At 37.5% G+C, this 26,756-nt stretch overlaps 2 protein-coding genes and 1 non-coding gene across 3 annotated transcripts; 2 read left to right on the forward strand and 1 right to left on the reverse strand.

Annotated features, from left to right (window-relative positions):
- Positions 1-6,320: 6,320 nt before the first annotated feature.
- On the forward strand, positions 6,321-10,032 carry LOC104883639 (CASP-like protein 5B2; the record flags this gene model as incomplete). The annotated part of the gene is made up of 2 exons (XM_057393385.1): positions 6,321-6,530; positions 9,522-10,032. Coding segments are annotated over 2 exons (408 nt in total), but the record flags the coding sequence as incomplete, so codon positions are not given.
- Positions 10,033-19,826: 9,794 nt separating this feature from the next.
- On the reverse strand, positions 19,827-25,163 carry LOC125495690 (uncharacterized). Its single transcript, XM_048640481.2, has one exon. It carries the CDS (start codon positions 25,161-25,163, stop codon positions 19,827-19,829), a length of 5,337 nt encoding a protein of 1,778 aa, XP_048496438.1.
- LOC125496164 (small nucleolar RNA R71) lies at positions 24,565-24,672 on the forward strand. The gene has a single exon (XR_007272866.1). It is a non-coding gene; the product is annotated as a small nucleolar RNA R71 (small nucleolar RNA).
- Positions 25,164-26,756: the final 1,593 nt, after the last annotated feature.

Consider the following 26,756-nt stretch of genomic DNA (forward strand, 5'->3'; position numbering starts at 1 on the left):
GGTTCATATTGGTGGGTAGGGGAAATTAGGGGATGGATTTTGATGAGAGAAAATAGGGGGATTTTGGAAAGATAATATACGAGCCATTGATTTTTATTCAATGGTTGATATTGTTCAAACTTGCTCAAACTCTATCTTGTAGAGTTAGTTTAGAACTCTAGGATCCAAACAATAATTATTAATATGGTTTTTTTTAATTACAAATATTTTTGGAATGTGGGTTATTTGAGAAATATGGTGATGATACCAGTTAGAGAAAATATTGGAAATAGAATATAGGAAGTATTAACAATAACAGGATCAATAAGAAGGATTGCTACATTTATAATAGATTTAGCAATACTGGAAATTAACTCACTAAAAAGTGATGAGAATGGAAATAAATAGTAAATAAAGAAGCGGAAGAAGAGTACAAGATACCTCAACTCTAAAGTATTTAGTGATGTATGATATGCACAAAAGAAGCTTGGAATGATCACAGGGGAAGGGAACAAGAAAGCACTCAACAGTCGTAATCTACATTTCTATCCTAGGCGGAAACTACAAACTCTTTCTGTTATTAGCTATATGAACGGAACCCGAGCACATAATTTTTTGTCCTATTGAAGGACGGGTCTTTGGCAAACTCTAAGTTACATGTTTTACGCCTTATAGCAGTAACACATTTTGTACAACGAGTAGCACTTGTGAGAACACTAGCACATCACAAATGTTGCATATATGAGAACATTGCAGAACCCTTAGATGAGCAAAGATGAAGTAATGAAGCATCCTTGAAATGAAATTGATTAATTTCCTTGGCATTGTGTGGTTTGGTGGGTTCACTTCGGTTATGGCCTAAGTCCACTTATTCACTTAAAGTTATAGGTCATGTTGGTCGACCTCTTGCTTGCATCTCTGTTATCATCAATTGTTAGTCAGCTACATGTAACATGTTTATTTCTGTATCTAGATACTCAACCACTCTTTTGAAGTGATATGAGACTAACTTAGAGTTGATGAACCACCACTTAGGTGACATCTTTTTAGCAAAGGAAGCCCTAAAATTTCGTGGCTCATCTATATCATCTAATACTTTATGCGGTAACAGAAAGCAAATAACTAACAAATAAATAAAGAACAAGCGACACACTAATTTAACGTGGTTCACTACCAATATGTTAGCTACGTCCACATGAGAAGCCAATTTTAATACCTTTAAGGTTAGAGAGTACAAAATTATAGAATATGGAGACAAGTTAATTAGAAGATTTATATGATACCCTTCTAGTTAACCTAGACGAAATAGGATCCAGAATAGAAAAACGGAATAGCAAACCCCATATATCATGATGGGTTATTCGAAGCATTGGATTACAAATTTAAGGCATTCCAATACTTTATGTTTTTGATCTAGGGTATCTTGCAGTCTAAATTTGAGCATTTAAATAACTTTTGAATTGTTCATTTTGCAGTATGTTTGGTGCATATCCTTGCTAGTTATGTCTTCTCTCTCTTCAACTGTCTCCTTTTATTTCCAAAGGATTATTAGTGGTGTTCATTGTGAAATTCTGGGATCTCTCTGCATAAATTGGTAGTTTGCCACTTTGCGTGTCTTAGATCTCTTACCTTATGATTTGGTGGCTGGGGTGGCTGCTAACTGGTACATACGATCTTAATTTTTTTTTGGGTAGCATATTTCTCAATTTTGATTGTTTCAGTTCATAAGTTAGAGCTATACCTTCATTACTTAAAAGTGAATTTCAAAGTTTGTCTTAGCTCTACTCAACTTATGCCTCTAACTTTAAGGCATCGCTATAAAGTCCTAGCATGTCACTGAAGCCCTCTTGTCACATTCTGTCATAGCTAATAGCATACACCATGGCTTGCCATCTGGTATTGACTTTGCTCGAGTTGATCCTTGATGTATTGGTTCTATAAAGGGTTCTGTATCACTATGAGTTTTCACATTGGTGTTGACGCAGACATGGAATCCCTTTTCCCTTCAAGGACCTCCATAGGTACTTGGTAATAAGCCTCTTATAGGTAAACAAAAACCAAGTGAAGCCTCTGTTATTAATCTCTCGAGCATTTATCAATTTGGTTATCTGTACAAAAACATATTTGCTCAATTCTTTTTTCATTTCACCTCTCCATTATATTAGTTATGTCAATACATTTGCCATTTTGTTAATGTATCTTTCCAAATACTTGCTCCAAGTATTTGTTGAAATTTTCCATCTCAGAATATTGTTGATGCTATATGAGTGAATGTTATCATTTAAAGTTTAAAATTGTGAATCTGATGAGCAGCCCAAGCATCACAGAAATTGATATGGAAATGAAAATAGGGAAACAATGACTAAACGAGTAAAAATTTCAGAAATTCTTGCAGGTTATATAAGCCATTGCCTATTAATGATCATTACTATTCTCAATGATCCATGTGGATGATGGAGGCAAAGACCTCGAGAAACTGAGTTCTGCTTGTACAAGAGCTGTACAGACTCAGCAAGCTAGAGTTATTGGGGGTTGCACACAGGGAGAACCCCGAGTGGGAGGGCTGGTGACACTTACAAATAGAAATATACTTTGTAAAAGATACTTTATCACTCGATCCTATCCCTGATCACCACGACTTCTGTTTTACAAGATGTGCTGTATTCCTTATTGTGGAATGCATGCTATTTTTCTGATTCCGGTAGCAGTACTGAATAAAATGGAAACCTTTGGCTTGATCATATAATAAAAAATAATTGCTGGGCCATTGTATACTTCGATGCAAAGTAAGTGATATGGGGAAACAACTTGGAAGATAGAACTTTTTGTTTGAGGGGGAAAAACCGATCAGGGTCCAACTGATATTCCTGTGTCTATATCATGACATATAAGATGAGTACCATACAACTTGTCATTTAGTTAAGATGAATATGGAGTTGAATTGTCGGAGTGTTCTCCCTATCAACAATTTTTGTTATGCTACAACGTGATTCTGTCTCAAAACGGTATCAGATTATAGCTTTTTATACAAGACAATTCACATACTTTTTTTTGTAGTAGAGGTGACCTTATGCTGAAATGAAGATTGTATTGTTTCTTTAACTTGCTCTTATGACTTGTGGTTAATCTTCTCATCTGTGAATCTTGGGAGATGATTTTTGCCGGATCTACTTATTTGTGACTTTCACTGTCTTTGTCGTTGTGTGCTTATTCTTTTTATTCTTAAAATAAGCTTTGAGTGAGTTTATTTGATTTTAGTATGTTCAGTTGTTGTGAAGGACTTCACAGGAGACTCTATGAACAGTATTCTTGATGGCTTGGTTGTGATCTAATTTTACTTCACTGGATAGATTTTGCTAAGGCCTCACACCAACACCCTATCATTCACACGTATTCAAAAGAGAAAAGGATAAGGGCACTATGGAGACTGGGGGGGGGGGAGTACTGAAGTCATTAATCAAGCTGCTATAGCTGGCTACAAGGGAGTGGACTAGTAGCGGGGGAAGGGGAGGGGGATATTTACTGGCTCTTAACAGAATTAGTTAGAGGAGAGTCAGCATGATGTCAGTAGTGATAGAAAATGGATATTAGTAATTATAATAAATAGGAGCATGAGCTCAGTTGGGGAGTCATCTAGTAATTGAGTGAAGAAAGGCTAGGCTTGTGAGATCCCTTCTCGAATTTTAAGGATTTTATAGTGAGGTTGCTGAGTATTCTCATTAGTCATCAATAATATTACTATTCTACATGTTGTGCCTATTTCTCTTGTCTGATTTGTTATCTGTTAGCTAAGCTGCCTGGGTACCTAGCAGATTTACTCTAAATTCCTTTTAGAAGTCCTTATCGTTTTGTTTGTCTTAGTTTATGAGTCCTTTAAGGCTCTAACATCAGAAAGTTATACAACCTGTTTTGGTGCCTTCCGCAGTTCGACGGACATCCATGATTTTTGTCATTAACTGATGGATAGTTAATTTCTCCTCACTTGACGGGATATGGAAATGCAATAAATTTACAGAGCCACTTCCTGAATTAACAAAGAGTTAAGGGTGAAACTTGTTCTCCTGAGTCCATCTATTGGTTTATCTCAAAGCAGAGTTGGCTACCTAGATTATTCCAATGCTAGAAAGATGAACGGCCTAGGCATAACCAAACCCAGAATTGATATTGAATGGGAGGTATGAGGACAATATACATAAAAGTCAAATTGGGTTTCTGGAAATGGAGAAGGGAGTAGATTTCAAGATCTGGTAGCTGTAATCATTGTCATGACTGAAGTTTTTAGTTGAATTTACCCCTTGTTGAGAGAGTTAGCCTGTGGTGGCCTGGTGGGACCATGGGAAGATCCTTTATTGCCCTGCATAATCTCAAAGGCTAGCATCCATTTGCTTAGACTGATACAGTTTAGATGGAAAATGATTTTCCTTAAGGAAAAACACAATTGTAGGTTAGTTTTCCTATTTTTCCAGTTCCTTTCATGAATAGTTCGAAAGAGAAGGAAGAATAAAAATGGCATGGAGAAAATGGATAGGATGGAAATGGGAAGGTAAGGTGCAGAGAGCAAGATGTGGCATTGTTTCCTTTAAGAAGAAATTCCTTTAAGAAGAAAGTCTTAGGAGATTTCTTATCTATCATTTGGAAAAATTATCTCCACCCTTTGTAAACCAAACAAAGGAAAATAAGATAACAACTTCTCTTGGATTATGTGATCCACCCAACCAAATACTAATTAAGATTGTCAAGTTCCTTTGGTTCATAAGCTCCTTAGTAGGAAATCTTCATAATTGCACAAATGGCTTTTGAAGTATATGGTTACTGTTATTATATGTGGGATATAGGTTCTTTAGGGATGACAGTATATGACTACACCGCAGGGGCTCTTTTTTAAACTAGTGGTATATGTTAAGGGGTCATTTGGTTGGGGGATACTCAAGAAGAGGAAAGGGGACCTATTTTCGTTTGTGTGTATTTGTTTCAAAAATTTTAAATTCGTTTCACTACTTTGTCTAAACGAGTGTTCCCCAATGTTTTGGGTTGCTGAAAGCTCAGTTCTGTTCTCGAGCACTCATGCACCATTATCATTCATCCCCAACAGTAAGTCCACAGTCAATGTTGACTACTCTGTAGAAACTGCTGCCACTGCCAACTAGCGTATCGCTGCTGTGGGGCGGCCTTGCTGATAATCATCCTTGCTCTAGCAACCTCTCTTTGGTCTCACGGCCACGCTTTCCTTAGCAACTTTCCTCTTCCTTGCAACCAGCTATCCTCACAACCAGCTATCCCTTACATCCTAACTCCACAATTATTGCCGCCTTCACCACCTACATTTGCCTCCAATATCGCCAGTTTCTTAGATGTTTAATCTCACAATAATTTTCTTTTACCTTTAACTTCTCTCAGACCCACTCATCGAATCCTGTCCGCTACTTTATAGTCCATGAGCAGAGAGGTAGAGATAGATTTATACTTCCTCCGACTTTTGTTATTTATAACACTTTGATTTTCATGTTTGCCTATGTACTAACTTTGATCACCATTTTTATCTTTAAGACTATATTAGTGAAATTGGATATTTAGATAATACATTGAGAGATATCCAATTACATTTTGCATACTGATAATGTTTGTTATTATATATTAGTAAAATAAATATGGTCAAAGTGTGGTATGTGACTAATATAAAAGTTAAAAGTTTTACCGCAAAAACAAATAATTGAGGTATATATATCTATACTATATAGAGAGGCGCTACCTTTAGATCCTTTGTCAATGGTGGCAAGTGACATGGGTTTGGCTGGTTGTGTTCCAAATCTAGAAACTTGGTGGTCTTACTCGACCGTCCAGTGGTCTAGTTTCCTCTTGAAAGATAGATTCCGTGTCCTTGACATAGATGGTGGTGGTGGATGGGGATAAGGAGCTGTGGACATGGTAGAGTGCAATGATATGGAAGATGTAAATGATGAGAAGGGGCTTGAGAAGGAAAGAAACCTTGTTTTGTGAAGAAAGGGTTCGAGGTCTGTTTGTGCTAACCAATGATGTAGTAGGTAATGATTTCTTTCTCCCCATCTGAACCAAGCAATATAGTCAAGCTCCTTGGCCTTTTTCCTTCCCCTTATTTCCCTTGATCCCTTTCACTTTCTCTAGGGAAAACCAAACTCCCCCGGGTCTTTAAGCTTTAAAATGTTGGCTGACCAATATCCTATGCTATTCCTTGTAAGTAGAAACTATGTGCATCTTTTATCTGTCTTGTGTCTCGGTTGCTGTTAATGTTGCTTAATTGTGCAATACAAGCTGGAATCTCCTTTGTTCAATCTCTTTTATCCATCCTACCAAAATAATGTTTCATCTTCCTTTACTTCAATTTTGTACACCATCAAGCATGTTTGCTTCGTGTCATTCTAACAATTGTCTTTTGGTTCAGCTATTTGATTGCGTCTATGGGGCTTCAAATGTTATGGAGCTTTGGACTTGCATGTCTGGATGTCTATGCCTTGAGGATAAAAAGAGACCTTCAAAGTCCCGTCTTAGTGAGCCTATTTGTTGTTGGTGACTGGGTACGTAAGGCAACTACTTTTTACTTATCTGCCTTTACTATGATTGATGTAGGTAACCATGCTTTTATACAAGAATGAAAACTGTTCTACTGGTGTGGTTTTTTCTTTTTTTTCAAATGTTCTTTTTTTTTCTTTTTCATGAAAACTATTCCTATATGGGATTCTGTTGGTAGCCTGAATCTTGATTGTCGCCACGCTCCATAAAAGCCAATGGAAACTTATGCAGTTATGCCCTCGTGTTTGTTCAGAGTAATGTCACAAATTAAGGAATCATAACGAGTTTGTGTGTCATTATTATGAAATGTTTCAAGTAAATGCGTGTACATCAACAACTGAATGTGTTTTTCTTCATTGATTGTATGACTTAGTTCTACCTATCTTAATAGTGACATGAAGTGAAAATCAATGAAGAAAATACATACTTTGTACTTTTGTAGTGGCCTGTAGAAGTCAAGTCTTCTTATTATCTTTGCTTTGGGATATGACTTTATGCCCTTGACTAACATGAATTGGATATTTCATACGAAGTTACATGCTTAATTTTTTATTTTTCGAGAGGCAAACTCATTTCTATTATCTCATGATTTCTCCTTAAATCGGCCATTAGATGACTATTGGAAAATGTACTTGGGATAATTTTCTTCAATCTGAGTTTTCACTGATAATTAAATTACAGTGGTGTCTATGATCCAAGCTCATTGGTTACTTCTATATGGATTTCTGATCATTGTCTTCATAGCCTTTCTTTTGAGGGAGCTTTTTTTTTGTTTTGTTTTTGGGGCCGGGGGAGGGGGTTGGGACTCTGAACAAGAAGATGGCGGTATCTATTCCCTCTCTTTATTTCAAGCCAATTGATTCTTTGTTTTTCAATAGATATTCACCTTGCTTAGATCAGGGTAAAGTCATTGTCTAACTAGCTTTAAGATTGCAGTTCAGAGACATTGTCGCTTACTCGTTATATCAACCATATGTATGATGTAAAAAAACAATAGCTTCGATCCTCTTTGGCTTGTACCATTGATTAATGTCTCCCAAAAGTATATGTATCAACTTAAATCAAATGAACAAACTGATGTTATTGTGCACCTCATTATCTGTTTCTTGGGAACTTGATTTCAATTAAACTCAAGTTTCTAAGCACAGTGGGATTTATAACCTTGAGATCATCTGGTATCATCAAGGTATGATGAATTGGATTCCTTAAACTCACACAAGCAAGCTACTGAAAAATTAATCAAAGAAATCAGGATCAAGCTCAAAGTTAAGCTAAGAGAAGGATATTTTTGATTCATAAAAGCTGAATGTAAAAACAAACTTCAAGGCATTTCAGGGGCCAAGATCTCTCCCACTAAATTATTCCTTTCACAATTTTCTAGATGAAACTTTCTCTCTCTACATACTACCTTTTTTAGGCACTGCTCAGTGCTCTCCCTTTTCTCTCACTGACACAATAGTTGCCACCTCATTAATTATTCTAATGGCATTCTGTTATGCTCATCATTTATAGTAGGTTTAATTTCACTTGCCATGCCTAGCATAACGGCATAAGTGAGCACTATTGGAGGTCTACCCACCACTGGGTTTGTTGCAAGGGAAAGGATTTTATAAAAAAAATGGGGAGGAACTGAGTGGATGCTGCAGATGAAGATTTTCAACATAGGTAACGGTGAAGAGATGACGTTGTTGGGATAGTGTTACTAGGTAACTGATGGGTAGTAGATAAGTTGATAAGTAGCAACAAGTTCTATGGAAGTCCAGGCAAGTCTTCATTGATTTGAGTCTAAAGGAGTACATTCATCCACAAATAAGATGGGAACCTGCCAGGATATAGCATTCTGACTAGTTTCATAATTGAACCTACTGTTTCGCTGATTTTTCTAATATTCTCTCTCCCCGAGTGAGTCCAATTCGCTTTCGGCATAGATTGAAAATGCGGTTTCACTCACGATCGTGGTAACGGTAACGGTAATGCGGGAATGGGGATGATGCGGTTCTCTTACCGTCAAATATCGGCTCAGACCATGAAATATCCCTTGAACCCACCTAAAACACTGTTTTTTTACACCTTTACGATGCAGCTAGTATCGGTTCGGTAGATTTGAAAATTTTACGACACGGACGATACCATACTATTCGGGCATGCGGCCTTGTTTTGACACCATGCTATTCGGTTTATGTCTAAGATCATCGTTATCTGATATTCTTTGTTATAAGAATTGTTTGTGAGGATGATATTGATAACGTTTAAGAAGATTGTTAAATGATGGGTTATTATTGGAGTACTTTGAAGTTTGAACAATAGGTGGTAGGCGAATGCTGTTCAGGATGTTTGGACATTGTAGTTCATGCAAATTTAAGTTTCGCCGATGTATCAGAAAATGATAACTGAGTGATTTATCTATGAGTAACATAAAACTAATTGTTATGAAGACTATCCAATGGCAAAATTTTCCTGTTGTCTTTTAAATCTTTCTCTTTTTACTGCCCTAATGGCGAGGCCACTATCTTTTGTGCTCCTTTGATAATCCGTTTCCATTTTCCATAATTATTTGCAATAAATGCCAGCAAAAAATAAAATTTAAAAGCTCATATCTAGTGAGGTGTGGGCTGCTTAAACATTCGATGCCAACTTTTTTTTTGGTGGTGCTGGCTGAAAAGCTTGTGATTGTTGTTCAAGCAATCTAAATCTGACGCTACTTTCCCGTTCTCTCAGATGAAACTTCACGTCTTTGAACTGAGAAAATTGATATTCTTTCAATTGTTAGATTTTTATTGCATAATTAATAATTGTTTCAGTTCAAAATTTGAACCAATCATCCTTCAGCATTTCCATTATCATGCATGATATCTAAGTTTTAGTGTGACAATTCTGATGGAGCTGGCAATTTCATGTGTGTGTTTAGAGCCTGGCAGGTTACAGTTGTAACTAGAGTCGGGCTATTTCTGTTTTTCAATTTGAGAGACTCACCGTAGAACAAACTTTGGTACCAGGTGACGGCTACTTTGTCACTCGCAGCTGCATGCTCATCAGCAGGAATTGTGGTTCTGTATTCCAAGGATCTTAGCTTCTGCATATCAGAGAATCTTCCTTGCGGCAAGTACCAGTTATCTGTCACTTTTGCGTTCATTACCTGGTTTCTTATTGCCTTGTCATCTCATCTGATGTTTTGGATTTTGGCCTCTGTCTGAAATCTAAAATGGCGGCTGCTTTGTTCATTGCTTTTCTGTCATATTTGTAAATGTGCTCTTTTTTCCCCTCTCATTTTCCCCGGACCCTTCACCATCCTCGTATTAGCTTCTCACACCTTCTTAAGGTGATTTTCTACACATTCGTATTGAAATGGCTACAAATCTCTTGAATGCTGATTTAGATTTGTTTCCATTCATTTGAGAGAGGTCTTTAGTCTTATTGTTTGTGATTACCTTGCGCTAGTAAATCTTCCGGCGCGTGGATTGTGTAAATGTCTTCATCCCTTTCTATAACTCGTTCACAATCTGGCTCCTTCCAATTTGCCATGTCTTTTGTTTTTGTTTAATTATATTAGAGCCTTGTTTTAGTTTGACATCTGTGTGGAACAATGTTAAATTTTGTGATTAAGGGGGAATGAAATCATTGTGAGAAAATAAGAGGAAAGCCGTTGTAGATGGAGCTTGAGAGCTGGAAGAGAGATGTAAGACTACAATTCCATTATTTGACAAAAGGTAAAATAGAACAATTGCCATACCAATCTATTTATACTACTACAAGTAATTACAGTATCTAACAACCTAATGCTTGAATTAAGGAAACGATTAACAACCTAACTAACAACTTAAGTCAAACATAGTTTGATTAATATCTAAACTCCACAACAATCAATTACATTATAACTCTGATGGATTAAATAAGTGACTATTGACTACTTGGCTAAGGTTTAATTTGCTAAACTAGAGACCGTAGAGTTGTGGGTTCCACAAAAAGTGAAGTGACAAACATGTAAAACTTAACATGAACTTGGTTTACACTAAATAAGTGTGAATTTAATGTTAATTCATGTGATTTATGAAAAAAAAAGGATTACTATATATTAAAAAAAAATAGATATAAAAGATGATTAGATATAAATTGTGAAGTTTGACTATGTGAAAAAAAAAGGTTATTATGTTACAAAGTGAGAATTTTATTATGATAAACTAATGTGAGAAAGAGTGATTATATTAAAAACACAGTCATTATGGTAGATAATAAGTATATAGTGTAACTTAAGATTTTAAAAGGTTAGTATATAGAAGAAAAGGGTCATTATGTTAAATAAGTGGTTTTAGTCTACAATCATATAATTGTGGATAGGTCTACGCAAGGATAACTCTACATACATGCTTGTATAGACTGGGACAAAAGTTTAGCTAATGCCAACTAGTCATATTCATTATATATATATATATATATATATATTTATATATATATATAATTATATATAATATATTATATATATATACTCTACATACATGCTTGTATAGACTGGGACAAAAGTTTAGCTAATGCCAACTAGTCATATTCATATATATATATATATATATATATATATATATATATAACTCTACATACATGCTTGTATAGACTGGGACAAAAGTTTAGCTAATGCCAACTAGTCATATTCAATATTATATATATATATATATATATATATATATATATATATATATATATATATATATATATATAAAATCTAAGACAAATAAATGTCATGTTGTCACATGTACTCTTCTCTCCTCCCCACAATCAAATGAGATATTAAACAATAAAAATGTGTGTTTCAAGATTCGAAACCATGACGTTTGATTTGATATGCTAATGCACTAAACAACTACATTACAATGTTCATGTTGGTCTTTATGAGGGAACAATCATTTAAAGACATATACTTCTATTTTTTGGAAGATTTCAAATGCATGTCCGTAAATAATTTGGGACATATGGTCCGGGACAAGAACTAGTTCTCCCCTAAAACAAGAAAAAGAAAAATTCCTCCAATATGGTTTGCAAAACATTGATTCTGCAGGCTTCCTTGCACATGGAGTACCTTGAATATCGCCTGGAAGGCTGGAACAGGCTTCCTTTCTAGAACTTAACAATTTATAACTCTGCTTGGAATACACAAGGAGTTAAAGAAGGCCAACGATTAGTAAATTAAGGCATTTTGTGTGTTGTAATAGGACATTGACCAACGAGTAAGTTGCCTATTACAATCCACGTAATAACTAAATCAAAGCCATTGCATCCTCTTTTGACAATCTTACTATGGCAATTTGGCACCTTTTTGATCTGTATTTCGAGAGGACTTCAGAAGGTTGAGATGCGAGGGTGCTTAAGTGAATGCATCCAACGGAGGCTGCAATAGACGTGCTCAGAATTCACAAAATTACTTGCGCAGTTGTGAAAGAAACTTCACTGGCGTGCGCTCAACTGTATGGGTGTCCAACTGCTGGGTGTGGGTCTGTGGGTGAGTCTCTGGCTTTGTGTGTCATGACTTTTTGGCTAACCTTTTCCCTGCTTGGTTTTGTTCTTTTTGCACTGGTTAATGTTAGCTAGCAGTGGATAAGGATTGATCCTTGCTAGATAGTTTTATTTGGTAGGATAGACTCACAGTGGTGGATCCACGATATTATCCATGTAGGTTCGGAGTCGTTTAAAGAAGAGACCAGTAATTCAATTTTCAAATTGCGACCACTAATTAGGGAAAAACTTTGTTGGATTACATTAAACAATCATTCGTAAGTTTCATATTATGCTTCATTTATGTAACAACAAATAATTGGAACCATATAATTTCCAAATTCTGGTGACAAAAAAACCCCTAAATTGTTCAAATTTATGAAGTGCACTATCTACTCCAAGTACTCAAGTATAAAGCAAATTGAGTTCTCTCAAAAGTATGAAGCCAATTGGTTTTAGTATGGAATTCTTTTTGGGCTTGTAGTTGGGGTAAATTCTCTTCCTTTTTATCGGTTCTGCCCAAGTTCATTTTCAATTTTTAAGAATCAAGGTCGACCTAGTTGGTTTATGATTGGAGGTCTTCCTTCCATTCTTGTGACAAGGGTTTGATTTTTATCCCTTGTAAAGTGAAATCTCTAAAAATTTTCCCCATTTGCAAGTGATATTTATCTTATATTTGAAAAAGAGCATTCAAGTATGAAGTATCAATTCAATTTACACAATTAGGTTTTGAAAATTGAAAATAATTCATCAAGTATACCATTCATCCAACTTTGAAGTATAAAGTATCAAGTCAAGGTTCAAAATAACTACTAAAAATTGGCAAGACAAAAAGAACAAAATGCAAAGGGTAAAAAAATCTCCGTAAGTCTTTTGTCAAGTTTAGCCCTAACATTCCTGCAGTCATTCAACAACAATACAAAGAAATTCTACGTATTCCGCAATAAGCACCGAGTTAATAATAATAAGCTTGGCAGGTTGAGATAGATCCATGTGACTCCATTGCGCTATATTCGAAGTGATTCTGTCTAACAACGGAGTAAAATGCTGAACTTTATTATCTTGGATGTCTACGGGAATACCCAAATAGGTACCAAGAAAGGTAGCCGATTCCATACGTAGAATTTCTTTGTATTGTTGTTGAGTGCCTGCAGGAATGTTAGGGCTAAACTTGACAAAAGACTTACGGAGATTTAGTAACTGGGTGTAACTTCTCATAAATGGATCCCGAATCATCAGCCTTTATTTAAAGATGCAACTCCTCTAGCCACTGTTCGACATCTTAAGGTCCAACAACTTCTACTCCTCGACAATCAAGGGTGGAACATTAGAACGATTAATTCACTCTTTGAACCAACAACAACACGATGTATTAAAGGTATTGAACTTCCGAATTGTTCGACGATGAGTGACACACAATATTGGCCCTTTACTAAATCAGGTACATATACTACCAAGTCAGGTTACACAACACTCTTTCAACAGAAAAATGACATCTATAACATGACCTCTCCTATGCATGCGAAGGTTTTTCGCACTATCTGGAGTTTGAACATCATGCCAAAATGGAAACTGTTCCTGTGGAAGATATGGCACAATGGCCTCGCCACGACATTTAATCTTCAACAACGAGGTATCACCATTTCAGGGGAATGCCCTATCTGTTTCACGAGCCTGAAGATACACATCACCTTTTCCAACAGTGCCCTCTTGCGCTTGAAGCATGGGATCACGGACACTCCATTTTCTTGTTAACTCTACCCAGCACATGTCGACCAAAGAATGGCTTCAATATTGCCTGTTAGAGCTTCAAAATGCAGATGGTGCCGCTGACTCCGATGTCACATACATAGGCACTCTTTGGGCCATTTGGAACTACGTAATGTGCAAGTTTTTCGCCAACAGCGACAACCTCCGATTCCATTGCTTTCCAGTTGCATGAAAGCTTGCATCACCATGCCATATTTGTGCAGCAACAGCACGACCCAACACGGAATCCGCTTGACCCCCCTACCCTTCCGGGCTTTGAGGTTGCCAACATCGGGCAACAGACTTCTCCTCAACCTTCTATCATGCTACAAATTGCAGCCACCAGACATAAGGCGACGGGTATGGGAGGTGTAGCGTGGATTGAGGGGCTAGGGAACCCAGGCCCACAACATCAACATGGTTCTTTTTGCTACTCGAATTCGACCATATCCACGGTGGCAATGGCTTGTCAACACGCCTGTTCCTGGGCGGCGTTGATAGGCGTGTCGCGTACCTAACAAAAATAACCTAACTAAACCACTACTATGTAGACGGGCAAGTAAGGGTCGAATCCCAAGAGACTATGGTTTAATTAATTAAATAGACTCGAGTAAATACTAAGCAGGTAACCAATTAAGATAGATGAGGAATAATAACTAAAGAACTACGGAAGCGATTAAACTAAATAGTATGATAATCAAATGCTAAAAACATCCAAGATCAAGCATCACCACAAATACGATTAATGCAATAGTCGTTCTACCCTAACATATAATTCAATTAATTAATGAGGAAAAGTAATCCCTAGACACTACTATTGATCTCTCCCGAGTTCTCAATAGCTTCTCTAATCCACAATCAAACCTACTTCCGTGGAATCATGTAAATTAAAGACATTAAGCACATTACTCTAACTTCCTAATTATCCATTCAACTACTCCCGTGATGAACTTCAAACCCTTAATTGAACTATTCAAACCCGTTAAAACCCAACTCCCGTTGTGATTATAACAATGGATTAATAACAATACTAATTATCCCTAATCTAGTATCGGCATAAGCACAATCAATTAAGCATATTAATTGGAATTATTATTAAAGAATTTAAAGAATTAATTCATGCACTAATCATATTAAGGTTCCGCTAGATCTTGGAATAAGAAAACTACTCACACATATTAACAGGAACAATAGCAAAAACAATTAAAGAAAACATGATTAACAATTAAGGAATGAAAGAGAGAATAAAGAAATACCGAATCTTGAATTGAATTGATGAAAATTCAATCTTGAAAGTAGAACCCTCGAGTTGAATGAAAATAACGTAATACAATATATCTCCCAATAAAGTCTGTCAAAGTGATAGATAAAAGACTATCTAAAAAAACCTATTTTTTATGCTAGCAAAATAGTAGTAGACCTCCTCTAGGATTGAGACTCTTAAAACCTAAATAAAAGGCTGAATTCGTCTAGAAATCAAGGGGCCGCAGGTGAGCTGCGGTACGAATCAATGAGCCGCGGTACCACTGCGGAGTGGACTGCCCTCTTGTGATTTTAGCTCCTTTTGTGGATTGTGCCGCAGGTGTGCTGCGGTATGATGGAGTGAGCCGCAAGCCCGTTGCGGAGCAAGCTTCCCCCTATACTTTATAGCTCTTCCAACGCGTTAAATCCGACCTTGTTAAGTCTACACACTATCCAAGCAAAAATCCTACAAAAGCAAGAAAAATAACCCGAGAAGAGCAATAATCGAAATAGAAAGAATAATAGCCTAACAAGATCAACTATATGGAGATAATATGATAAAAACCCGCAAATATAACACATAAAAGTGAATGTATAAACGTGTTATCAAATTCCCCCACACTTAACCTTTGCTCGTCCTCGAGTAAACAAACAAAATAAGAAAACTAAACTAGGAATGCAATAAAAATCCTAATACTCACTGTCGTAGGAATCACGATTGCATTTAGCGTATGCAACAAGCCCTTTAAACCCCTAGGCTACCCTAGTGGACGAGTTCGGTCTCGTGAAGGTTTTCAGAAGGCATACCTACAAAGCCAAATCAAGAATTTCCATTCCAATTGCTCAGTCAAGTGATTAATTCAAAACCAAAATCAAAATATTCTTAACAACTAGATATGTATCACAGATCAATAGCATGGATGAAACAATAATGCATAGCACCCTTTAATGACCAACCAATCTTACCACACATCTCCCCTAACCAACTCAATCATGTGCAAATAGCTTCTCACTTTGGTTGTGTAAAAAAAAATAAAATAAAAGAGCCACTCATGTGTTTATGGGTTAGAATATGAGATCACTCATCCTATGCATATAAGCGCATGTCAACTTCATATAATCATCCTCTTTAGACTTGCAATTTGACTTTCTCCACTCATATAAATAAAGATGCAAACACGGAAATCATAAATTCCTTAAAAAGGGTAGGCTTGGTTAATAATAGGGTTGGACGATGTCATTTGGGAATGTGGTGCTCAAAAATAATGAAAATCCTAATCCCACTACATAATCAAATGACGGGTTCAAACCAACCTTATTTCCTCCGAACTTCATACAAATTTGCCCTTTTTCACACTTTATTGTTTTTGGAAATTGAAGAGACTCTCATTTTTTTGAATTCTCACTTGAAATTTTTTTTTTTTTTTTTTTTGGAATGATTTTTGAGAATTTCTTTTTGAGCTTGGAACACAAATGAGATACTGAATGTATATTGCAATTGAATTTCTCTCTTTTTTTTTCACTTTTTTTTTTTTTTTTTTTTTTTCACTCAACACTATATTTCATACATCACTCAAAGGGCATAAAATATGAATTTAAACCTTCTCCAAAATAGACCTACAAAAAGGCTCTATGGCTTTAAATGTAAGGCATCAAGAAAAAGGATAATTACGGCTCAAAGTGGGTTAACCTAAGAGTGAATGTAAAATAAAACAAAAATTTGTGGACCTAAAATGTTGAGGCTCTAAATATCTACGAAGGATATTCAATCATTTTTCCGATATATGCATCAAGTCTCAAATAGTCAAAAAGCAAATCCAAGAATCAAATCATATGAAGGACAACTAATCACACAAGAAAAAGAGTATGACTGAGATAAGATGAATCAGTCAAATAAGGCTCAAAAATTTCTCACAAGGGTACACAAGCTATTCACATAAGAAGAGCGGGGAGACCATTCTAGCCACAAACCATTGTCATCAAAAGGATTTATGCTATTTTATCGAATTACTCAATCCAAAGCCGATCAACTCATGAAAATCTGTAAAATATTTTTCAAAAATCACTTAATCACTTGTTTCACTTTTTGGTATGGAAATTCAAGATGACATCCTAAGACTACTCTAAACTCACACTAAAACAAAACAAAAATTAAACAAAAACAAAACCTAATAAGACCTAATATATACAAAAGATAGTATCCCTCCCCCACACTTAAAAATTGCAATGTCCACAATGCAACATTAAGGCACAAAATAAATAAGATAAGTAAGGGAAAGAGAAACTCACAAACCCTCACTGATGAGGGGTGGAAAGAGGGTGAGAGAACCCTTGTGACTGCAACCAAGTAACAAGAGTAGCAAAACTTTTCGATAAGGAGGCCAACTCGCTTTTCATCGCCTTATTGTCTGTCTTTAATTCATCAATAGTAGCTTGTAGGGTAGCAAGTGTAGGTGAAGGCGAGTGTGAAGAAGCGTCGATTGCCGGAAGAGAGGGTGGCATGGGTAGGTCGTGAGGCAATGGAACATGATCTCTCGGTGAGGAATGAGAAAAGGACCAATTATTCATGTCCTTCAAGGACATTTGCTCGGGACCAGGAAGTGCATCCTCGTCTTCATGAGTGCACCAAAGGGTGGTACCATCTTTCCTTTTCAACCAACTAGAAGGAATTTCTACAGTATCGATTCCATCTATAAAGCCATCTCGTTTGAGTTCTTCATTATATCCAAGATAAGTTGCAATGCGAGTTATGAACCCTCCTTGAACAATTTTTCCTCCAAAGGTGTTGTTGTTGGCTACATGTTGTAATTGTTGAATGAGGAAAGCACCAATGTCAATAGGTTTAACATGAAGCATGTGCTTGAGCATATATAACTCATCCTTACGAACTCTACTCCCTTCTTGTCGACCAAAAATGGTATTGGAAAACAACTTGAGAGTATAGCGTAGAGCGGGATGACGTACAGATGTGATTGAACTCCCTTTTGAATCATATGTGCGCTCACCCGAGAGGATTTCCCAAAAATCATCTACATGCCATTTTATGGGAGTCATTCTTGAGCCGCCAACATGTAGACCAAAAGCCAAATTAAGCTCATCCAAAGTCCAAGTATGATCATTGTTAAATAGTCGAAAAGTGATCTTGGTCTCACCACTTGACGGGTTAGGAAAGAATTTGACTTTCAAGGAGCTTAAGAATTCCAATGTTGCTCTTTGCGATGTTGGGAACTTAGTAATAAGAAGATTTCCCATCCCAACATTGTCAAAAAGCCAACGAACATCATCCTCAATGTGTAAGGTAGATAAAACATCACGGTCACCATAGCGAGTAGCAACAATCCCTCGTTTAAACAATTGCTCATACTTCTCCTTGAATTTTGCATCATCATGGAAGTCAATGTCAAAATAATTGATGATAACTTCTTTGTTCTTGGCCCTAGTGGTTGAGGGGGCCGCTTTCTTGTCTTTAGAGACCGAAGAGTTTCTCTTGGATGATGAACCTTTCTTTGTAGGAAGTGGCCTTGCTCCAAGAGTGGAGTTATTAGTCACGTTCTTTCGTCGAACACTTGACGTGCGTGCCATGATAGAGTTATAGAACTAGGACTAAATCACCACCAAGGGCCACAAATACAACTTTTACCACAATGTAATCCAACAATCAGTATAATAATCACTTATCAATCCCAAAATAACTCACCACACTATAACAATCTATTAAATAAACTGCTCCAAACGAATAGTTCCCACACAAAGAACTCATCCAAATTTACAATCTAAATCATCAATTGTATCATTGTAATCCAAAGATTGTCAGGGAAAAGTTACCTAGTATAACGTCCTTATTCAATTGAGAGCAGCAACACAACCCTTAGAAATTGCAATCAAACCAAGCATACCAAGGTCGAAGAACAGATGAAGATGATGAAGTGTGGCGGCGATGGGGTAACACGGCGGCAACGGAGTCACACGGTGGCGACGGAGTTGCAGGACTCACGAGTGAGATGAGACAGGTCAGTCCGATAAATCGCTACTCTGTAAATCCCTATTTCCCTTTTTCTTTTCTCTCTCTCTAAAAAAAAAGAAAAGAAAAGAATTAGAAGGACATTCAGGGTAGTCGAGCCGCGATATTGCTGCGGTACAGCTTATTGAGCCGCATAAGGCTTGCGGTTCCTACTGTTAAATTGCAATTTTGCTGAGTTTTCAATGCCTATTAGTTGTAGTACTGCGATGTGACTGCGGTGTAGGTGTATGGGCCGCAGCCTAGCTGCGGAAAGTTCTGATTTTCCCTCAATTTTCCTCTTCAATACTTTATAATGTATGGTATAAACCAGTATCAAGTCCAATGCTCTATTTAATCTTATCTCCATGAATTTGCTGCATCATTTGGGTCATTAGTGTGGATAACATTGGGCATTGATGTTTACATACCCATAAGGAATATGACTCCAATTCACAAATCACAAAACTGCTTGGACCTGTACGAAACAAAGGGAGACAAAGTTATTACAAGTAGAAGATAATTATAAAGAACTATACTATTATTAAAATGAACTATTAAAGGCTACAAACAAAATAAATAAAGATGAATAAATAAAATAAAGTAAAATAAAAGCCTACAACTAAGACTACTAAACTGTACAGGAATTCTTTTTTTTTTTGTTTTTTTTTTTTTTTTTTTTTTTTTTTTTTTTTTAAAAGAAAATTATAAAAAGAAACTAACAAAAATAAAAATAACTATAAACAATAAAAAGAAAAGAAAGTTAGGAAAAATTGGGTTGCCTCCCAAAAAGCGCTTGTTTATAAGGTCTTAAGCTCGACCACCTTTTTGCTCAATTGTCTTGTGATGGGGTTGAGAGTGTAATGTCCACCCTTTCATCAATTGGATCACCCACTCGATAGTGCTTCACTCTTTGTCCGTTCACCTTAAAAGTGCCCCCATCTTTGTTCCATAATTCAATAGTACCATACGGGTAGACCTTACAAACCTTGAATGGACCTGACCACCTAGAACGGAGCTTACCAGAAAACAATTTCAACCTCGAGTTGAATAAAAGCACTTGATCTCCTTCCTTGAATTCTCTTCTCACAAGACCCTTGTCATGCCACCTTTTGGTCCTTTCTTTGTACAATTTCGAACTTTCATAAGCTTCAAGACGAAGTTCATCCAACTCATTAAGTTGTAGCAATCTCTTCTCCCCCGCTGCTTGAGCATTAAAATTTAAAGTCTTAATAGCCCAAAATGCTCGGTGTTCCAACTCAACAGGTAGGTGACACGCCTTCCCATACACCAGTCTATATGGGGTTGTACCAATTGGTGTTTTGAACGCCGTTCGGTACGCCCATAATGCATCATCAATTTTTATGGACCAATCCTTCCTTGACTTTGCGACCGTCTTCTCTAGTATAGACTTGATTTCTCGATTCGACACCTCTACTTGGCCACTAGTTTGTGGGTGATAGCCAATACCAAGTCTATGTTGCACTCCATATTTCTTCAACATTGCTTCAAAACGATGCTCCAAGAAATGTGTTCCCCTGTCACTAATCAACACACGTGGGATACCAAATCTAGGAAAAATAATTTTCTTGAAAAATTTACTTACCACACGAGCATCATTAGTGGGAGTAGCAATAGCTTCGACCCACTTTGAAACATAGTCAACGGCAACTAATATATAACGATTCCCATAGGAAGAGGGAAATGGTCCCATAAAATCTATCCCCCACACATCAAACAACTCGACCTCGAGTATGTTGTTTAGTGGCATCTCATTCTTCCTTGAAATATTACCTGTCCGTTGACAACGATCACAAGCCTTGACATATGAATTGACATCTTTGAACAAGGTCGGCCAATAAAAACCGCATTGCAATATTTTTGCGGCCGTCTTCGTTGTACCTGCATGTCCACCACATGGTAAGTCATGACAGTGAGAAATAATATGGGTTACCTCACCTTCTGGGACACAACGTCTAATCATCGCATCGGCGCATAATCTATATAAGAATGGATCCTCCCAAAAATGTCTCCTCGCCTCATAAAAGAATTTCTTCTTTTGTTGAGACGAGTAGCCGTGAGGCATTGTACCTGTGGATAAAAAATTAGCTAAATCAGCATACCAAGGTGACTCAATTTGTGAGAGAGCTAGCAAATGTTCATCAGGAAAAGAGTCATCAATAGGGAGATCGTCTCCATCCCCCTTCTCTAGGAGGAGACGGGAAAGATGATCAGCGACGACATTCTCGGAACCCTTTTTATCCTTAATCTCAATGTCGAAATCTTGTAGTAAAAGAATCCAACGGATCAAACGGGGCTTTGCATCCTTCTTACTCATCAAGTACTTCAATGCCGCATGATCTGTATGAACTATCACTTTGGAACCAACAAGGTAAGAACGAAATTTATCTATTGCATATACTACTGCTAGCATCTCTTTTTCAGTTGTGGCATAATTCATTTGAGCATGGTCAAGAGTTTTACTAGAGTAATAGATAGCATGAAGTTTACCGTCCTTCCGTTGGCCTAAAACAGCACCTACCGCGTAGTCGCTAGCATCGCACATGATCTCAAATGGTAGGGTCCAATCTGGAGATTGCATAATTGGAGCAGAAATCAAGGCTTCCTTCAACCTGTTGAAAGCCTCAAGACAAGCATCAGTAAAAACAAACGGGGCATCTTTAGCTAAAAGCTCAGTTAGAGGTCGAGCGATTTTTGAGAAATCTTTAATGAAACGACGATAAAATCCTGCATGACCCAAAAAGCTCCGAACTCCTTTTACAGAGTTAGGAGGGGGTAACCGCTCAATGACCTCTATCTTTGCTTTATCAACTTCGATACCCTTATTTGACACAACATGACCTAAAACGACTCCCTGTTGCACCATAAAATGACATTTTTCCCAATTTAAAACTAGATTGACTTCCCTACATCTATGGAGCACCTTTTTTAAATTTTCAAGACATAAATCGAAAGATGTTCCATAAACAGAAAAATCATCCATAAATACTTCCATAGAATTTTCAATAAGACCTGAGAAAATTGCCATCATACAACGCTGAAACGTAGCTGGAGCATTACATAGTCCGAACGGCATCCTACGGTATGCAAAAGTGCCATACGGGCATGTAAATGTGGTCTTTTCCTGATCACAAGGACGAATAGGAATTTGAAAGAAACCAGAGTATCCATCCAAGTAGCAGAAAAATGAATGCTTAGCTAAACGTTCTAACATTTGATCAATGAAAGGGAGAGGGAAGTGGTCCTTTCGGGTGGCCTTATTAAGCCTTCTATAATCAATACACATTCGCCAACCTGTAACAGTCCTAGTGGCGACTGGCTCACCCTTATCATTCTTAACAACGGTCATACCTCCTTTTTTTGGTACCACTTGCACAGGACTAACCCACTTACTATCTGAGATAGGGTAAATTATCCCTGCAGCAAGCAATTTAAGAACCTCTTTTTTAACTACCTCCATCATATTTGGATTAAGTCTTCTTTGAGGTTCTATGGAGGAGGCATGATCGTCGTCAAGAATGATTTTATGCATACAAAAAGAGGGATTAATACCCTTAATATCATCAATGGTGTACCCAATGACACTTTTATAATTTCTCAAAACATCGAGCAATTGCTCCAATTGAGTGTCATTAAGCTCAGCATTAACAATAACAGGATATGTATCATTAGGACCAAGATATGCATAATTAAGAGAAGAGGGAAGGGGTTTTAATTCTACCTCGGGAGGCGTAGTACTCTCCCCAACACCCGAAGAGCTAAGAATTTCCTTCATTGGAGTAGTGATCGGGTTGGCTTTTGCTTCCTCAAGTAATCGCTTGTACTCTCTTGTTTCCCAATCTTCTTCATCGGCACTCCCCATTAACACTGTTTCAAGTGCATCATCGGACTTATTCAAGGGTACCTGCTCATGTTGTAAATCATCTAGAACATCCACTTGGCAAACGGTGTCTCCCATAGACGGGGTTCCCATAGAATCATCAAGTGAGTATTCTAGCTTCTCATCACCAACCTCAAAAGTGATCTTCCTATTCTTCATGTCTATCATTGCACCCGCGGTAGCCAAGAATGGCCTACCAAGAATAATAGGGACATGTACATCTTCCTCCATTTCCATCACGACAAAATCACATGGAATAAAGAATTTTCCCACGCGAAGAGGGACATCTTCAAGCACACCAAGAGGAAATTTAACCGACCTATCCGCAAGTTGTAGAGAGATGCGTGTGGGCTTTAGTTCACCCATTTGAAGCTTGTTGCAGATAGATAGAGGCATGAGACTCACACTCGCACCAAGATCACACAATGCCTTCTTAATTTCCATATCCCCAAGCTTGACTGGAATTGAATAACTACCCGGATCACCAAGCTTCTTAGGAAGAGTATTTTGCAAAATAGCACTACATTCCGCAGTTAAAGCAACGGTAGCATTCTCTTCTAGCTTCTTTTTGTTGGAGAGCATATCCTTCAAGAATTTGGCATAAGAGGGCATCTCGGATATGGCGTCTAAGAATGGAATATTGATGTGAAGCTTCTTTAAAATCTCAAGGAATTTTCCATACTTCTTCTCCAACTTTGCTTGTGCCAACCTTTGCGGGAAAGGAACTTGTGGAACATATGGGACAAGTGGAGGTGGATTCAATGCCTTTGGTTCATCCTCGATCACACTACTATCGACCACCTTATCATTAGTGACTACCTCTTCAACAACCTTATTTGATGGCTCCCTTGCGGGAGGATCTTCCAATTGTGTTCCACTCCTCAAAGTGATGGCATTGATATGTCCTTTTGGTGGTTGCTCTGTCTGACCCGGAAAAGAACCCGGAGCCTTCGAAGATTGACCAACTTGATGGGCAAGTTGGCTTATCTGATTTTCCATGAGCTTGTTCTGAGCTTGTAGTTGTTGAATGGAATTGTTGGTGGTAGCAATAAAATTCTCCATCATCAACTCAAGATTAGTCTTTTGAGGTGGTGGTTGTTGCACTAGTTGTTGATGTTGTGGTGGCCTTGGTTGGAAACCCGGTGGTGCAATGTAGTTGTTGCGAGGTTGTGGAGGAGGTGGATTCTGTTGAGCTTGAGTATTCTTGTAAGAGAAATTCGGATGATTCCTCCACCCTTCATTGTATGTGTTGGAATAGGGATCATTTGGCCTTTTGGATTGCGTGGTATAGAAGGCATTTGCTTGCTCAATTGACATGTCTTCGAGAGGAGGTTGACATTGTGATGCTATGTGGCCTTGGATACCACATAATTGACATGTTTCTGATGAAGTAGAAGATGATCCGGCTTGGAGCTTATCGAACTTGCTAGTCAATGCTTGCACGGAACTTGTCAAGAGGGTTAAAGCATCAACATCAAATTTTCCTCTGGTTTTCACAGAATTTCGGCCCCCTGGATGATAACTATCATTGGCTGCCATCTTCTCAATCAACGCCTTGGCTTCAGTTGGGTTTTTAGTCATGAGAGAACCACCGGACGCAGCATCAATGTATATGCGGAACTCATGAGTCAAACCATTATAGAAGGTCTGAATCAGCATCCACTCTGGAATACCGTGATGAGGACAGTGTCTCTGCAATCGCTTGAATCTCCTCCATGAATGATATAAGGACTCATCCTCTGATTGCTTGAAAGTGGATATGGCATTCCTCAACTCTGCAGTTTTCTCTGGCCCCAAGAATCTGATCAGAAAAGCCCTTGCAAGCTTGTCCCATGTATCAAACGAACCTACGCCTTCATCTCGTAACCACTCCCTTGCTAAATCCCTAAGTGAAAACGGGAAGCAACGAAGTCTAATAGCATCGTCAGTAACTCCATGAATCTTCATTGTATCACACTTTTCCAGGAAACTGTCAATGTGATCAATAGGGCATTCCTTCGGTGACCCCGAAAAAGCATCATTGGAGATGAATTGAATGAACTGAGTCTTCAGTTCAAAATTCTGAGCAGTGACAGGTGGTCTGACGATACTAGAGAGAATTCCTGTTGTTGTGTCAGGAATTCCGTACTCTTGAAGAGATTTGTCTGTTTCACCCATAGTCCTTCTTTTCCGATTTCTCCTTTTTCTACCTTGTCTTCTCCGTGCAGTAGCTTCGATCTCAGAATCAAATGGTGTAAGACTTTCAGTACCTGAACTTCGAGTTTGCATGCAACAGAGAACTAAAAAGAAGAGATCAAAAACACAAAGGACAGTAGCCGAAGCAACAAACCAAAAGCTTAGTAAATACGAATCACAAATAACTAGATTAAAAACCGTTAGTCCCGGCAACGGCGCCAAAATTTGATAGGCGTGTCGCGTACCTAACAAAAATAACCTAACTAAACCACTACTATGTAGACGGGCAAGTAAGGGTCGAATCCCAAGAGACTATGGTTTAATTAATTAAATAGACTCGAGTAAATACTAAGCAGGTAACCAATTAAGATAGATGAGGAATAATAACTAAAGAACTACGGAAGCGATTAAACTAAATAGTATGATAATCAAATGCTAAAAACATCCAAGATCAAGCATCACCACAAATACGATTAATGCAATAGTCGTTCTACCCCTAACATATAATTCAATTAATTAATGAGGAAAAGTAATCCCTAGACACTACTATTGATCTCTCCCGAGTTCTCAATAGCTTCTCTAATCCACAATCAAACCTACTTCCGTGGAATCATGTAAATTAAAGACATTAAGCACATTACTCTAACTTCCTAATTATCCATTCAACTACTCCCGTGATGAACTTCAAACCCTTAATTGAACTATTCAAACCCGTTAAAACCCAACTCCCGTTGTGATTATAACAATGGATTAATAACAATACTAATTATCCCTAATCTAGTATCGGCATAAGCACAATCAATTAAGCATATTAATTGGAATTATTATTAAAGAATTTAAAGAATTAATTCATGCACTAATCATATTAAGGTTCCGCTAGATCTTGGAATAAGAAAACTACTCACACATATTAACAGGAACAATAGCAAAAACAATTAAAGAAAACATGATTAACAATTAAGGAATGAAAGAGAGAATAAAGAAATACCGAATCTTAATTGAATTGATGAAAATTCAATCTTGAAAGTAGAACCCTCGAGTTGAATGAAAATAACGTAATACAATATACTCCCAATAAAGTCTGTCAAAGTGATAGATAAAAGACTATCTAAAAAAACCTATTTTTTATGCTAGCAAATATAGTAGTAGACCTCCTCTAGGATTGAGACTCTTAAAACCTAAATAAAAGGCTGAATTCGTCTAGAAATCAAGGGGCCGCAGGTGAGCTGCGGTACGAATCAATGAGCCGCGGTACCACTGCGGAGTGGACTGCCCTCTTGTGATTTTAGCTCCTTTTGTGGATTGTGCCGCAGGTGTGCTGCGGTATGATGGAGTGAGCCGCAAGCCCGTTGCGGAGCAAGCTTCCCCCTATACTTTATAGCTCTTCCAACGCGTTAAATCCGACCTTGTTAAGTCTACACACTATCCAAGCAAAAATCCTACAAAAGCAAGAAAAATAACCCGAGAAGAGCAATAATCGAAATAGAAAGAATAATAGCCTAACAAGATCAACTATATGGAGATAATATGATAAAAACCCGCAAATATAACACATAAAAGTGAATGTATAAACGTGTTATCAGGCGTCTAAACATTATACGCATATACGCATCCTCACAGATTCAATGGAGCTTGTCCACATTCTGCGAACGGGTAATCCTAGGTACATCCATATTAAATGGACCA

This window comes from Beta vulgaris, chromosome 3 (assembly GCF_026745355.1).
Source record: "Beta vulgaris subsp. vulgaris cultivar EL10 chromosome 3, EL10.2, whole genome shotgun sequence".
Lineage (NCBI taxonomy): Eukaryota > Viridiplantae > Streptophyta > Magnoliopsida > Caryophyllales > Amaranthaceae > Beta > Beta vulgaris.